This window comes from Siphateles boraxobius, unplaced genomic scaffold (genome assembly GCF_051911475.1).
Source record: "Siphateles boraxobius isolate OS27281-9 unplaced genomic scaffold, OSU_SipBor_1 2, whole genome shotgun sequence".
NCBI classification, from domain to species: Eukaryota; Metazoa; Chordata; class Actinopteri; order Cypriniformes; family Leuciscidae; genus Siphateles; species Siphateles boraxobius.
The window spans coordinates 15,961,638-15,974,875 of NW_027508810.1; the positions used below are offsets into that span (position 1 = coordinate 15,961,638).

General features: G+C 36.1%; 1 protein-coding gene across 6 annotated transcripts in view; it reads right to left on the minus strand.

The window, feature by feature from the left end:
• Positions 1-10,224, minus strand: part of sorbs2b (sorbin and SH3 domain containing 2b) — a 78,735-nt gene extending 68,511 nt beyond the window's left edge. For 4 of the 6 annotated variants that reach the window (XM_077236061.1, XM_077236060.1, XM_077236058.1 and 1 more), the window contains exon 1: positions 225-355. In XM_077236061.1, the coding sequence (XP_077092176.1) occupies positions 225-231 (7 nt within the window). In that variant the 5' untranslated portion in view covers positions 232-355. Of the gene's footprint in view, positions 1-224; positions 356-3,921; positions 3,988-9,972 lie in introns of those variants that run through there. The other 2 variants (XM_077236059.1, XM_077236062.1) reach the window with 2 other exon arrangements.
• Positions 10,225-13,238: the final 3,014 nt, after the last annotated feature.

Here is a 13,238-nt window from a genome sequence, read left to right on the forward strand (position 1 = left end):
AATGATGAGAAGAATCAGTCATTTATTAACACATGCTAAATATTGAGTCTATCAACTGCATGTTTACAGGCTCTTTTATTATATTTTTTATGATTGAAAAATAATTATTCTGATATTTACAGGACAAACTTCTTTCTTATATCGCATGCAGCTTATTAAAAAACAAAAACATATTTGATCAAATATATACACAATCCCAAACCAAGAGAAAGGCAAATCCTTACCAGGCATTAGGACTGAAATCAGGCGTCGGGTTTGAGCTGACAGGCAGCAGGATCCACGTCCAAACTTCTCACTTTAGTACTGAGATCCACTGCGTTTCAGGGTTAAAGTCCCAGACTGCAGTTGGCTTCTGGAGGCAAAAGATGTAAGAAAGTGAGAGGCAAGCCCCCTCACTAAACAAGTGCTCAAGCTATTTTCAGATGGAGACATGCACGTCTGCAGGCTGGAAAGTTACTCCACGCCTCTGGAGAAAACATATACAGATCTCTGCTTAAGAAGATATGTGTGGTCAAACATCTCGGCTATGCCAGTGCATACTATTCACCACCATGCGCTAATATGTACCATTTAAGATGACTGCAGGTAACGTTTAAAAAATAAATCAAAATCTAAACAAATCTGAGAGAAAAAAAACATCTCTGTTTATACGTAAATAAACAAAGGCAACTTTTAAGATTTTTAGTTAAAGTTCCCTTAAGATGCATTTTAGGGATCAAAGCTCCATAGATTCTGGCTCTAATTTTGTCTCTGATGACAGTTATAATTTATCAGCGTGTCTAAACTAAAGTTTAGAGTGAAGAAAGTTGTCCTGGAGTCATGCTATCCTATGAAGACAGATTAACTTGCCACTCACTATAATGCACAACAAATGAACTGTGTAAATCCCACAAGACGACAGCAGGGTCAAAGAGTGAAACTCTTTCACCTCTAAAGAGATTTTTGTTGTTGTTGTTGTTTTTGTTCTTACTGTTTTGTCCTTAAACATTATAACCCACATCAGGACAAATTTCACACTTGATTGCCCCTGCTAAGACTTTTCATACTGAGATTCCCTTTTATATCTAACAGCAAGAGAGCAACAGTTACACAGAAGATCTGACACCTTGTGATCTGCTCCCTCCCGTCAAAAGAGATGCCGTCACCCAGAAGCTCAAGGAATGTGCAGAGACCGAAGGTGTCAGCACAAAACTGAGCCAAAGAAAACCACCCAGTAAAGCTAACATCACTCATATGCTCGTGCCTGAGATGACTTGGGTGTTACATCAACCAAAGCCTTTAAACTGTAGCTGAAAGGAAGGTTTAAGGTCATGATCCAGGACTTAGCGAACGGTTTCTCAAAACTGAATCATTTCAAATTAGTATAACCCACGTTTGAAATTTACAGGTGCGAAACAAAGTATTGGGTATTGGCATCTTTCAATTTTTTATTATTTATTTAATTTAAAAAAGCACAAAGGTCGAAAAAAGATCTGCAGACAATTCAGAAAAAAACCCAAACATTGACAGTTCTGAATCCATCAAAACATTAGTATCATTTATGTCTTTAGCATCATGTTCACTCTTTAGGAACCATGAAAGCCAGATGGTGCTCCATAAACCTACAGTACACTCTCACTACTGTTGTTATAAGAAACCTCCCTTTTTGTGTGTGTAAATGTTCATATACTTATAAATATCAGGGTCTTCTGTATTTACATGCATGATTCTCTTGCAGATATTATAATGTAAATAAATATTTAAAGAGAGTATTTTTATGACTGGTTTTAATACACAGTAAGTAGGTTATGTACTTTGCACGTTTAAAAAGATTTACTTTAAAAGTACATTTTAAATCGTTTTAATAATCTGTTGTTGTGCTTTCAAAACGTACACTTATTGTGATGTGTGCTGACTACACAATAAAGCGCATGCAAAGTACTTGATTAGGATCTGAACTGTGGTGAGATATTCAATATTAAATTTCATGTAAATATATTTTAAATGTACTAAACTGCAGCTTACAAATGTAAAATTACAAATATACAAACAGGTTTCAATAGAAAATACATACAATTTTAGTTGACCAAAAATGCTTATATTTGGCAGTAAACTTTAAGCATATTCTACGAATAAAGATGTCCTTCATAGGTATGCACTCTCAAGTTAATTTAATATACATTTAAACTACAATAGATTTGTATTAATTAGCAAATAACAAGCAATTGAGTGTCCGAAAACATTACATTCAATTTGCACTTACTGAAAGCACATTATTTTAAAGTATAGCCTATTATTTATATAATAAATAGGCCTTCTCTTTTAGAAATGATGCCACTTTTTATTGTTTTTTTTTTTTTTTTTTTTTTTCACAAGGGTAACTCAGGGCAAACTTATTAAATTGTTTAAAAGATTAGGTGCTAATACCTTTGTTATGAACTTTGACACTCACAGTAGCAGCAGGCCTACTTAATCCCAACCCAGCTTTTTATTATCGCCATTAATAAAGTAATATTAAGATAGATGTCTCTCAAAAAAGATAATGGCAGAGCTTGTGAATTCCATAAATTGTAATATAATAATAAAAAATGCACAATAATATCATATGCTTTTTCCTTTTGAAATAAAAAAAAACTATTATAATGTAGCTCATCTAGTCAATGACATAGTGCACATCTCTAATGACCTTCTTGACCTTGTGCCTGCTCAAGCACATCAGAGCCTGTGACACATTAATGACAGTTGCACAGCAACCATTGACCAAGGGCTCATTAAAGCTCCAGTGGAGGTACGCGTAAGGCCCTGGGTGCTTTAATCATTAAATACCTGATGTAAATGGAATACCTTCCAACAGACAGTACATCTGTGTGCAAACCATTTTGTGCTGACGTAGTTTTGTTTTTCTGTCGCCCTGATAATTCAATACAGTCTACTAGATGTTATACGTGTCTGCTCTCTCATGATAGCCTACATCACGAGCCTGACAGTTTCATAGCTGTGGGACAGCGGGAGAATCCAACAGCACGGCCAATCTAACCGAAAGCACCTCACGTGCAGCAATATAAGCAGTTTAAGTTCATATTGTACAAATATAAATAAAACAATACATGTTATAGTGCATATTGTGCAAAACTCAATTCAGTTAGTGCATAGCCTATTATTTAATACAAAAATGCCATTTTGAAATGCAAACTGCTTAATACAAGATTTTAGTGCATATTTTTTCATGCAACTTATGCATACGTTTAAATGCAATACAAATTGAATAAATGCTAATTATTCCTGCAGTGCTTTTTAATTTGAGCACCTACCTCCCATATGTTGTGCAATCCAACAGACTGAGCAAACGCTGTTTTAATTCCCTCATATGTTATTATCCCGTTGAACGAAATCACACACGTGTGTTTGCATCAAAAGCATGAATTCGTTCTCGCGCAGCTTCTCGGCAACAACAGCGCGAGAGGCAGTCGATTATTATTGTTCTTCTCAACAAGCACTATGGCTGCCCCCGTGTCCCATACACAATATTCAGATTTCAGACGCGTTTTCTTGACTATAGAGATGGAAACGCGGATCAGTGATGAAGCATGCCGACCCCCTTCTCAATGCACTTGTTTTGGGTCGACGGAGATAAAGGGCTCTCATTGGTTTGGAGAAGATCATGGTAGTCATAGTAACAGCCAACAGAGAGCATGCTTTATCATGGGATGGTAATGAATAGCGCAGTACCCCTCCCTTGTGGTGGATATTTACTGAGGAATGTTTTCCTGGAGGTACACTCTATGTAATGATGTTTAGAGGAAGCTCATTGTGGAAGCGACAATGGACCTTTCATTAAAGTGACAATGCCTCAAGTAATTGTATTACATTTTATGTGAATGTCGGTGTGTTGACTACTGTGAAAGATAATTGCTAAGCAAAGCAAACTAAACCATCACTTACATCTTCCACCGGTGTGCATCCACTCATGTCTGGGACATTTTGCAGTTGAATGGCCAAATCAGTGTGCTGTGGGGCAGATGTGAAATACATATGAAAAAAGTGGTCATATTTTACAATAAGGTTTCATTAAAATTAGTTAACCACATTAGTTAACATGAGCTAACATTCATGCATTTATTAATACATTATTAAAAACAAAAGTTGTATCTGTTGATATTATTTATTGGACCTGAGCTAAAATGAACTAACAATGAACTGCAGTATTTTTTATTAAATAACATTAAAAAAGAATAATTAATAACAAATTCATAAGCATCGAAAAGTAACGAGACCTTACTGTAAAGTATTACCAAAAAGTAACTGAAGTGCTGATTGGCTACATATTCATGCACATTGACATGAAAAACTTTTTTTAAATTGTCAACTTAGATTTTTTAATAAAATGCCAGTTCGTTTCTGTTTTTCAACCACTTTGAATGACTTAACTGATGAAGAAGATCACGCTGAAAACTATATTGCAAAACTATTTATTGGGTTAATTCACCTAAAAATTAATTTCCGTCATCATTTACTTATAAATCCTGTGGAAAATGAAGATTATATTTTGAAGAATATTTCAACTGTTTTAGTCAATAGCAGGGCTCGCAAAATCGCTAGCCCGCCGTCCCGGGGCTATTGTGTTTTCCAGTCGGGCTACCAAAATACATAACCAGCCTGCCCAACGGGCTATCTGAAATAATGTAATCAAATTTAGGAGGATGGGGGGGATGCAAAATCAATGCAAAATCAGATATATGTACAATAACAATTTTAGAATAAAATAACACTATGTCTAGAAATCAATTTCAATAGTAACGTTACATTGGGTTTAATTAGTCTTTAAAAGAGATCTACTAATATTGTTGGTGCTGAGAATTTTCACGTGAATAAATTCATAGATCAGCCAATTTTCTTGTCTACCTTAATGGTCTTGTGGTTAAAACATTTGCCAAGTGTGTCAGATGTTCTGGGTTCTAATCCGCACACGTATAGATTTATATTTCTCATCCAAACCGAATATGTTCATCAGTGGTTACAGTATATATCAAGCAGGGACACGTTTGTGTGCATTTTGTTTTGTGATTTCACCGGAACGAATAGAGAGTCTCCACTACAACGATAGATTGAAGCCCGCATCCATGCAAGGGTACAACACTGTATCCATGCAACTGATAGCCGCGGAGCTTGATTTGACAAGAGCACTCAGCTTGATTTAAAAAAAAAAACAGCAACACATTTTAGCGCTAGGTTGTCTCTTATTTAACGAACTAAAGGAATGCTCTGCTAGTTAACTGGAGATGTTGTATTTATTTGTATTAGGTACATCCGTGCCTCGAAATGTTTCATAAAGTGGTGGGGTACAATATCGATCCTGAGAAAAAGTGGTGGGGACATGTCCCACAGATAAATTACACCTATCCACTTTAACATGGATGCTTTACTTTGCGTGTCAGAGTGTTTGGATCCATGTGCTTACACACTATCACTGTAAAGCTGCTTTGAATTAAAAAAAAATCTGTATGGTAAAAAGTGCTACATAAATAAAGGTTACTTGACCATCATATATTCTGCTATAAACAGCATAAAATAATTATAGCACCAATTACTTGCCTCAAAAAAGTCTGGTATTGTTATTATTATTATTTATTGCTACACTCCAATATGTGAATTACTCCATCAGAAAATTAACACTTTTAGTGTCGCTGTCAGAATTGAAAACAATGGAGCTTGGGCCTGTACCATGATGGTAGTTGAACAAACTCAGGGTTACAGGATTAGTTTTGAGTTGACAAAACCAAACCAATCCAACCAGGCTTTGTTGGTACCATGATGCTGATCATCAAGTTTCTCTGTCAACTCAGGCTTTGATCCTGAGTTTAGGAGTTTAGGTGTGACATCAGTATCGAACAGCCAATCACACGTTGAGAAAGTGAAACTCAGATTAATTTCTCGTGAGAGAAGCAGCGCAATTCACTTATTAAATAAAAGTATTACAATAGTAAAACAAATTTACACAGCAAGAAGAAAACAGCTGTCTATTAAAGAGGACAACTAAAAGAAAAGGTCTCGCTACTGTATATCAGTGCAAGTAAAAGTTGTGAAGTTATTTTATACAGCTGATAAAGGTATAGAGAGAAATGAACATTTAAGCTCACATGTAGTTATTTTATAGCTTCATCTATTGATGCTAAAGCGTATTTATATTACCTTTATATATTTATTCATTTAAACTGCGTAATAATAATTGATGGACTAAAATTGTACATGTGTGATTGATTAAGGGTATAATAATTACATAAATAATATCTAAATCAAACAAATGTATTATTCTAAATAAGCATCACTAAAACCAAGACGGTTTTGTCTTTAAAAATCATTTGCTATGTAGTGACCTTTAATTTGGAGTAGAAACAGGTGGAGTGACTTTATCGCATCAGACATGTGTCACTTTGCTCAAATCTGATTGGTCCAAGTTCGGTTTGCAACCTCTTACCTGGAACATAACCTGCCCCGGACCAGGTTAGCCGTGGAGCGTAAGTTACTATGGCGATGAACACTGCTTAAAGCCAAACCACTTTCATGGTCCCTAAAACCCAGGGTTGTTGAAAACTAAACTGAAACATAGCTGGCTAGCCACCTAAACCGGCTTCATGGTATAGGCCCATGCGCACTTGTTGATATATGTGTTTTGAAAAAGTTTTTGATTGATGTTTTGACTCCTAACCAATTTTCTTCATTAAAAATTGTCTTTTTATTTGGGCTAGTAAAATTCATTTCGGGCTACCAAAATCTGAAGAGTGCCTGCCCGAAGGGTTACCAGCGATTTTGAAATTTTGTGAGCCCAAAAAACGAAGATAATCAGTAATGCTGCATTTCAGATAGCACAATTTTGATTAAACCTATGGAGACGTGCTTAAACTGCCAGCTGATTAACAGAACTGTACAGTATATAATTAATCTCACTGATTTCTTTTAAAATGCCATTTGCTAACCTAAATTGAAATATCCTACAGTTTTGACCTCTCTCAGTACACCTTAAGTAGCATTTCACAGTAATTTCAAAGCATATAAACTGTCACAATGGCTCTATTCAGCTCTTTAAGGATTGCTGACATTCCACGTGGGTTAATCTTTTTCACGTGGAAATGTTTAATTTCTTTTTAGGGTTTATAAGCCACTGGTGGAGAAATATAGGGCACCTTAAAATTACTAGCACATATATTACATTATATTATATTATATTACTTAAAAGTACATGTATATGCTTTGAGGTACTGTAGCAGCAATATTACAAAAAATGTGTTGCTGCATGTACTGAATTTTGGATGCGCACAGAACTAATTTATGACAAAATTAGCCTTGTCAAATGTGATCCTCTAATAGCTATTTCAGAGAGATACTGAGAGCAGAGATAAACGGAAATCACATCTATTCCCTTTATCCCCTTAGGACAGAAACATACGACTGGGATTTTGAGGGAACTCACATTGCCCCCTACTGGTTATGTTATGTGTAATAGACATTACAAAACTAGTCTTGAAAGGAGCAACACAATTTTAGTTTTTATATCACTCTGCAGTCTCTTTACACACAGTAAATATTTTATTGAAATTAATATTTCATATCCAGTTTGTGAATATCCAAATCAAGTTGGATAACGTTTACTAGTTTGAGTTGGATAGCAGGTTGTTTTTATGCTGTGCAGTATCAGTGTCTGATCACCCTTTAGCGGTTTATTTTGTGATAATGGCCTGCTGACTGTACATTTTTATATTCTACGTTGGGGTTTCTCTCACTAAAGGGCTAAACTGACCTTGGGGAAATTCTGTTTTTATCACTTTGCCTCTTTTTTGGGCCTGAGCTGAAACTAATAACCTCACGCCTATAAAAACACTAAATCTTAAAAAATCACGCCTATAAATACACTATTATGTGCCTGGATTGTAGGCTAAATCTTGTCAGTGAATGATTTAAAAAATCAGTTTAATAACAGCAGTGATATCCAGATGGTCTACACATTAGCCAGTGTGGCCTAACAAGACCTTGTGCCAGTGACAGAAACTTTGTCGAATTCCCAGAGGATGCATTAGAAATTTCTAATCAATTTTCAGGGCAGTCGTGGCCTAATGGTTAGAGAGTCCGAGTGATAACCCGAAGGTTGCGGATTTGAATCTCATTAACGGTTGAAAATTACTGAGGTGCCCTTGAGCAAGGCACCTAACTCCCAATCCCGCCGCAGTGAATGACTCCCCACTGCTTCGGGTGTGTGTGTGTGTGTGTCCATGGGTTTGCTGTGTGTGTGTGCACTAACTTGGATGGGTTAAATGCAGAGGACAAATTCCAAGTATGGGTTACCGTACTAGGCCTTCACATCATGACACTCTTACTTGATGTATTTCTTTGTGAATCTTCCCCATAAGGATAACCCTCACAAACATGACCCGAATGTTAAAGAACTTATTTTAAAAGCTACTGACACCGGCTTATCAGCTGACAGACCTCCTTCCATTGTTCTTAAAACAGAATAGAGAATAAAGTTTCCCTCATCAGGGTGTAAGAAATTACCCCCTTCCCCCTGCAGGGAGCCCTGTTATCCCGGTGATTGCTGTGGGAGCCCCAAAAGGATAGTTTTACCTGCGGACAGAGTGTCCTCTGTCCACTTTACAGAGGCTTCCATGTTGCTCTCTCTTTGTTGCCCTGCTCACACACCCACTCAGGCTGTAATTGGAATCTGGCCTTACACAATGACTGTGAATGAGGTGAAGGACTAGTCTGAAGCCACAGGCTGGGAAAAGCAGGTCATACCTGCCTACACACCTATGCACAATACCTACAAACCCCACCAAGGCCTGGAGTTCACAGGAAACTAAAACCAGTTAAATCTCCTGTAACGGAATACCGTAGGGTTCTTGGGTTTCACTGACACGTTGTTGCTGCACATACCTCTGAATTGTAACTTTCTTTAGAGTGCATTTTCACAAAATAATAATAATCATATTTTTAGGTGTATTCCTGTTAACAAATGCACAAAACTTGAGCCTGTCACATATAATGGAGTCAGTTTGAAGTGCTGGTAATGCTGTAAGTGAGTGCTAACAACAATGAGGCGGAGAAGGGAACAGGTTGCACTAACAGATAAAAAAAACTCCTCCTGAAATTAGGATGTTTTCAAAAGATCAGTCACAGCATATGTCAGAAGACAGAAAAAGACAACTGTGTACTCAAACTGTGAAAGAACAATACAATTAAATAAATGTAAACATCTACTTATGACATGATTGATATCAAAGGTTTTTTATTTTATTTTATTTACAGTGCGGTCAAAGTCTGAGACAAGTGAAAAGAGCATCTTGAGCTTCAAGAGACACGAACGAGTGACTGTCTGTACATCCACATGATCTTGCCAGAATGTTAAATATTTCTTATTTGTTTTATCATATTCTTTCTTTGTTGTGAATATTTAAATTTTGTAAAAAATATTTAACTTTCTGTTTATTTCCAGGGTTAAGAAAAAACTATTTTCACCATATTTTATCAGATTTTTGGTCTCAGGATTGTGTTATATAGGCTAAGGGTTAATCAGCACAGCGGGTCTGATTAATCAGGTTAAAGAAAAAAATATGTAATGATGCCCATGTACTGTATTATGGCATTTACAACATGGATTAAACATCAGTGTTCAATGTCATTGCTTGTCTTTCCAGAAGGCGACTAGTCTCATAAGCTGTTTAAAGAGCTTAAAGCGGAGAGGGAGATGTGATAAATGGAACTCTAAGTATTACTATAATAAATAATCTGTCAATATTAACCAGTGACAGCTTTGTGTCATTAAACAAACTCTTGTACATAAATGTTTGTACACAGATTCAAAGTTAAATCTTCTAAAGTCAGACTTTAAGCAGTAGCACTGCTATAAAATCTGTTACAGTGGCAAATATTAGAAAACATTCATTGCTGTTTCCCCCCCCATTTAATAAACGTAGAAAAGAGAGCAAAAAAAAAACACATTACCTTTAAATGAAGGCATTCTGGCTTGTCATGGCAGTGGCTCTTGGTTCTGTCACAGTCAGGATCACAAGCTCATTGATAAGCTCATTGGCCTCTGTGTCCTCCGCATGAGAGATCATATCATCCCCAGCTGTTATCCAAAACACGGACTGTATGTCAGTCAGTTCTTCTTTCGCTCCAGACTTCCTAAGTGTTTGCTATCCAGTCCAAATCTCCTGCTTGTGCTCTTTTCTGCCTCTCAGCTTCCAGACTGTCCCTCTTTGTGTTTAACCTTCCACTGCTGATGTGTTCCACAGGACACCCTCTGAGGTGATGAACCTGCACTGAAAGGCACGTACTGTATGGGTTACATCCTCAGCCAGAGCCGCTCCAAGTAAACACACACGGCTTCCAGCAAAGGAACAAGCGTTCTTTGTGTCTCACGTTTTACAAATACTATAAGCTGCCTGGGCTTAGCACGTAAGTGGACCAATCAGAGCTCAGAGGCTATGGAGGAGGCTGGGTAATAGGTATTAAATCAAAGCAGATGGGAATGACTGAACATATAGGGACAGGTTATAAGTGCTGGCGGTGAGCTTTTCAGTAGCTACGGGTGACAGTAATCCATTGTACCCGGCCTTTGCTCCAGACACTTTTACATAAATATCTGCTCTATTATCCTGCAAGGTTATTTCTGGTGTAGTTTATTTTTCTTTCAAAGACCTGGATGAGGCGATTCATACAATGTTTGGTAGGCTGTTTGTTAAACTGAGGTTAAAGCATGTTATAACCTGGAAATGTTATTTTGGTGGTAAAAGTAATAGTGATTTACGATATGGAGCGAGAAAAGAATGTTCTCGAAGTAAGGCAGGAAGGAAAGAAGGAAAAGGGAAAACAACAGCTGAATAAATTCTCAAACGGATTCTGTAGTTCCCATGACCTAGAATCTAATCAGAATTGAAGACCAATTATTTTAGCATAGTAAACAAATCTTTTAGCCTACTAATCCTATACAGACCACAAAAAAAGGAGGTGGAATTAAATGGAACATGACTACATTTACATGTTATCTATATATATATATCTATATCTATCTATATATATCTATCTATATATATCTATCTATATCTATCTATATATGTATCTATATATCTATATATATATATATATATATAAAAAATATAAAAAAAGAAATATAAAAAATTATATATATAAAAAAATAGTTACTCTTTATTTTACACTGTCTTTGTTACACGTTACATGTACATCCTAATAATAGTAAATTATACGTAACTACAAGCAAATAACCCTAAACTTAATGCATATATAATAAACCTAAAACAAATACAGTAAAAACATTATTATTGTGAACATTATTACAATTTAAAATGTTTCCTTGAATGTACTTTAAAATGTTATTGTATTCGTGTGCTGACAAAGCTGAATTTTCAGCATGATTACTCCAGTCTTCAGTGTCACATGATCCGTCAGAAATCATTCTAATATGATGATTTGCTGCGCATGAAACATGTATTATTAGTAGTGATATTATATTTATCATTATTAACAGTTGTGTTGCTTCATATTTTTGTAACAATGTAAAAAGTCTTTACTGTAACTATTGATTTTTTGCATAAATTATGTTTATTAATAACGTACAATACATGGTAAAACTACTTTGAAACATGCTGTACATTAAATCCATTTGAAATCATGTCTTTCACAAGCAAACCTAGTTATTTCTGTCATCAGTACCAACACATTTAAGGATGGAAAGTGAATCCGTTGAGTCTGAGTGGACTCTCGAGACATTCCTCCTCTGGCTACTGAAAAGTCTTAACAAAGACGTAAAGCTAGGACTGGCGGCACCTTAAGGGAGGGGACAGTGTGATTGGAGGGTGACCGGGGGGCTTGAATTATGGGTGTATCACTTTCAACATGACCTTTCAGTACCTCTCATCGCTGGCCCTCCCAAGACGACACCAGCTATTCATCTCTCCACCTCCTAGGATTCACAGCCCCACGACCTGATGACCCTGACCCCACAGTATCCTCTTGCACTATTTATACGCACTTTTCATAAATAAACTTGCCACTGAAGCACCATAAGCACATTGGCTCAGTGTAGCGTTGACCCTCAAAGGAATTGACGCCACGGATCAGTGAATTAAAACTGCAGTGATTGTTGTTTATCCACAAAGAAACAAACAAGTCATAAAAGTTTTAATTCACTGATATATTCCATAACAGCTGATGTTTTGTCTATTTTTATTTTCCCTCATATTACTACAATTACTTCAATTTATTTTCCCTAAGCTTTCAATTTTATAGCAGAAAATATGGACTATTTGCCCTTCTATCAAGAGATATTGACAGATACAGGATTTATACAGTACAGTACATATATAAATAGCCTAGGTTTTTATTTGTAAAGACATGTCCCCTTTTCTCAAAGCTAATTTACACAGAAGCCTAATGAAGCAAATCTCAGGAGGTTATGCGGCATATTAGCCTACCTAAATAGCCAACTCTTTAATTGCTATTGAAGTCGTTTAATGTTTCCAATATTGAAAACACGTTGAATTATTTAGAAAGAAGAAGAAGAAGAAGAAGAAGAAGAAGAAGAAGAAGAAGAAGAAGAAGAAGAAGAAGAACTTGATGCGAGTAGTGCTAAGAGCAAACAAATGTAACACTAACATCTGCTGTTCTATGGCTCTATCTAGTGTTCTAAGTGTAAATTGCACCTAGGTGATAGCATTCTTGGTGTATTTCAACGTTTATTTTGCATCTGTTGGCTTGTTATTTATATTTTGTAAGTATAACAATATATTTAAAGAATAGTAAATAACTACTTTTACTATTATAGGCCCCTATATAATTAAATTTTCTCGAGAGTAGGCTAGAGCTTAAATTGGTTTTACATTGTGTGTTGTTATCTTTAATTAGGCCTATATAAACCGTGTCCGTGACGAATAAATACTGTTAAATAAAGTATTCATTGTGTTTTGTTGATGTATCGTTCGGAACGAAATTTAACCGAAAGCACTAGAAAGGAACTTCGGTTACCTTCTCGACTTTTGTTAGCGAGCCGACTAACTTGCTAATATTTTGTGATTAGGCTACTTAAAGTTCGTTTTAATACGTGTAGGTTTGTAAACGAGTAGTTACTCACTTCTGAGTAGGCCTACCCCTCAACCTAGTGTTTTTCTTCCGTCGAGTCAGCCTCCCCAGAATTCGAACTGTGGTTAATGTCGAAGATAATGTTAATGGCAGGTAGTAACAGCGTCTCG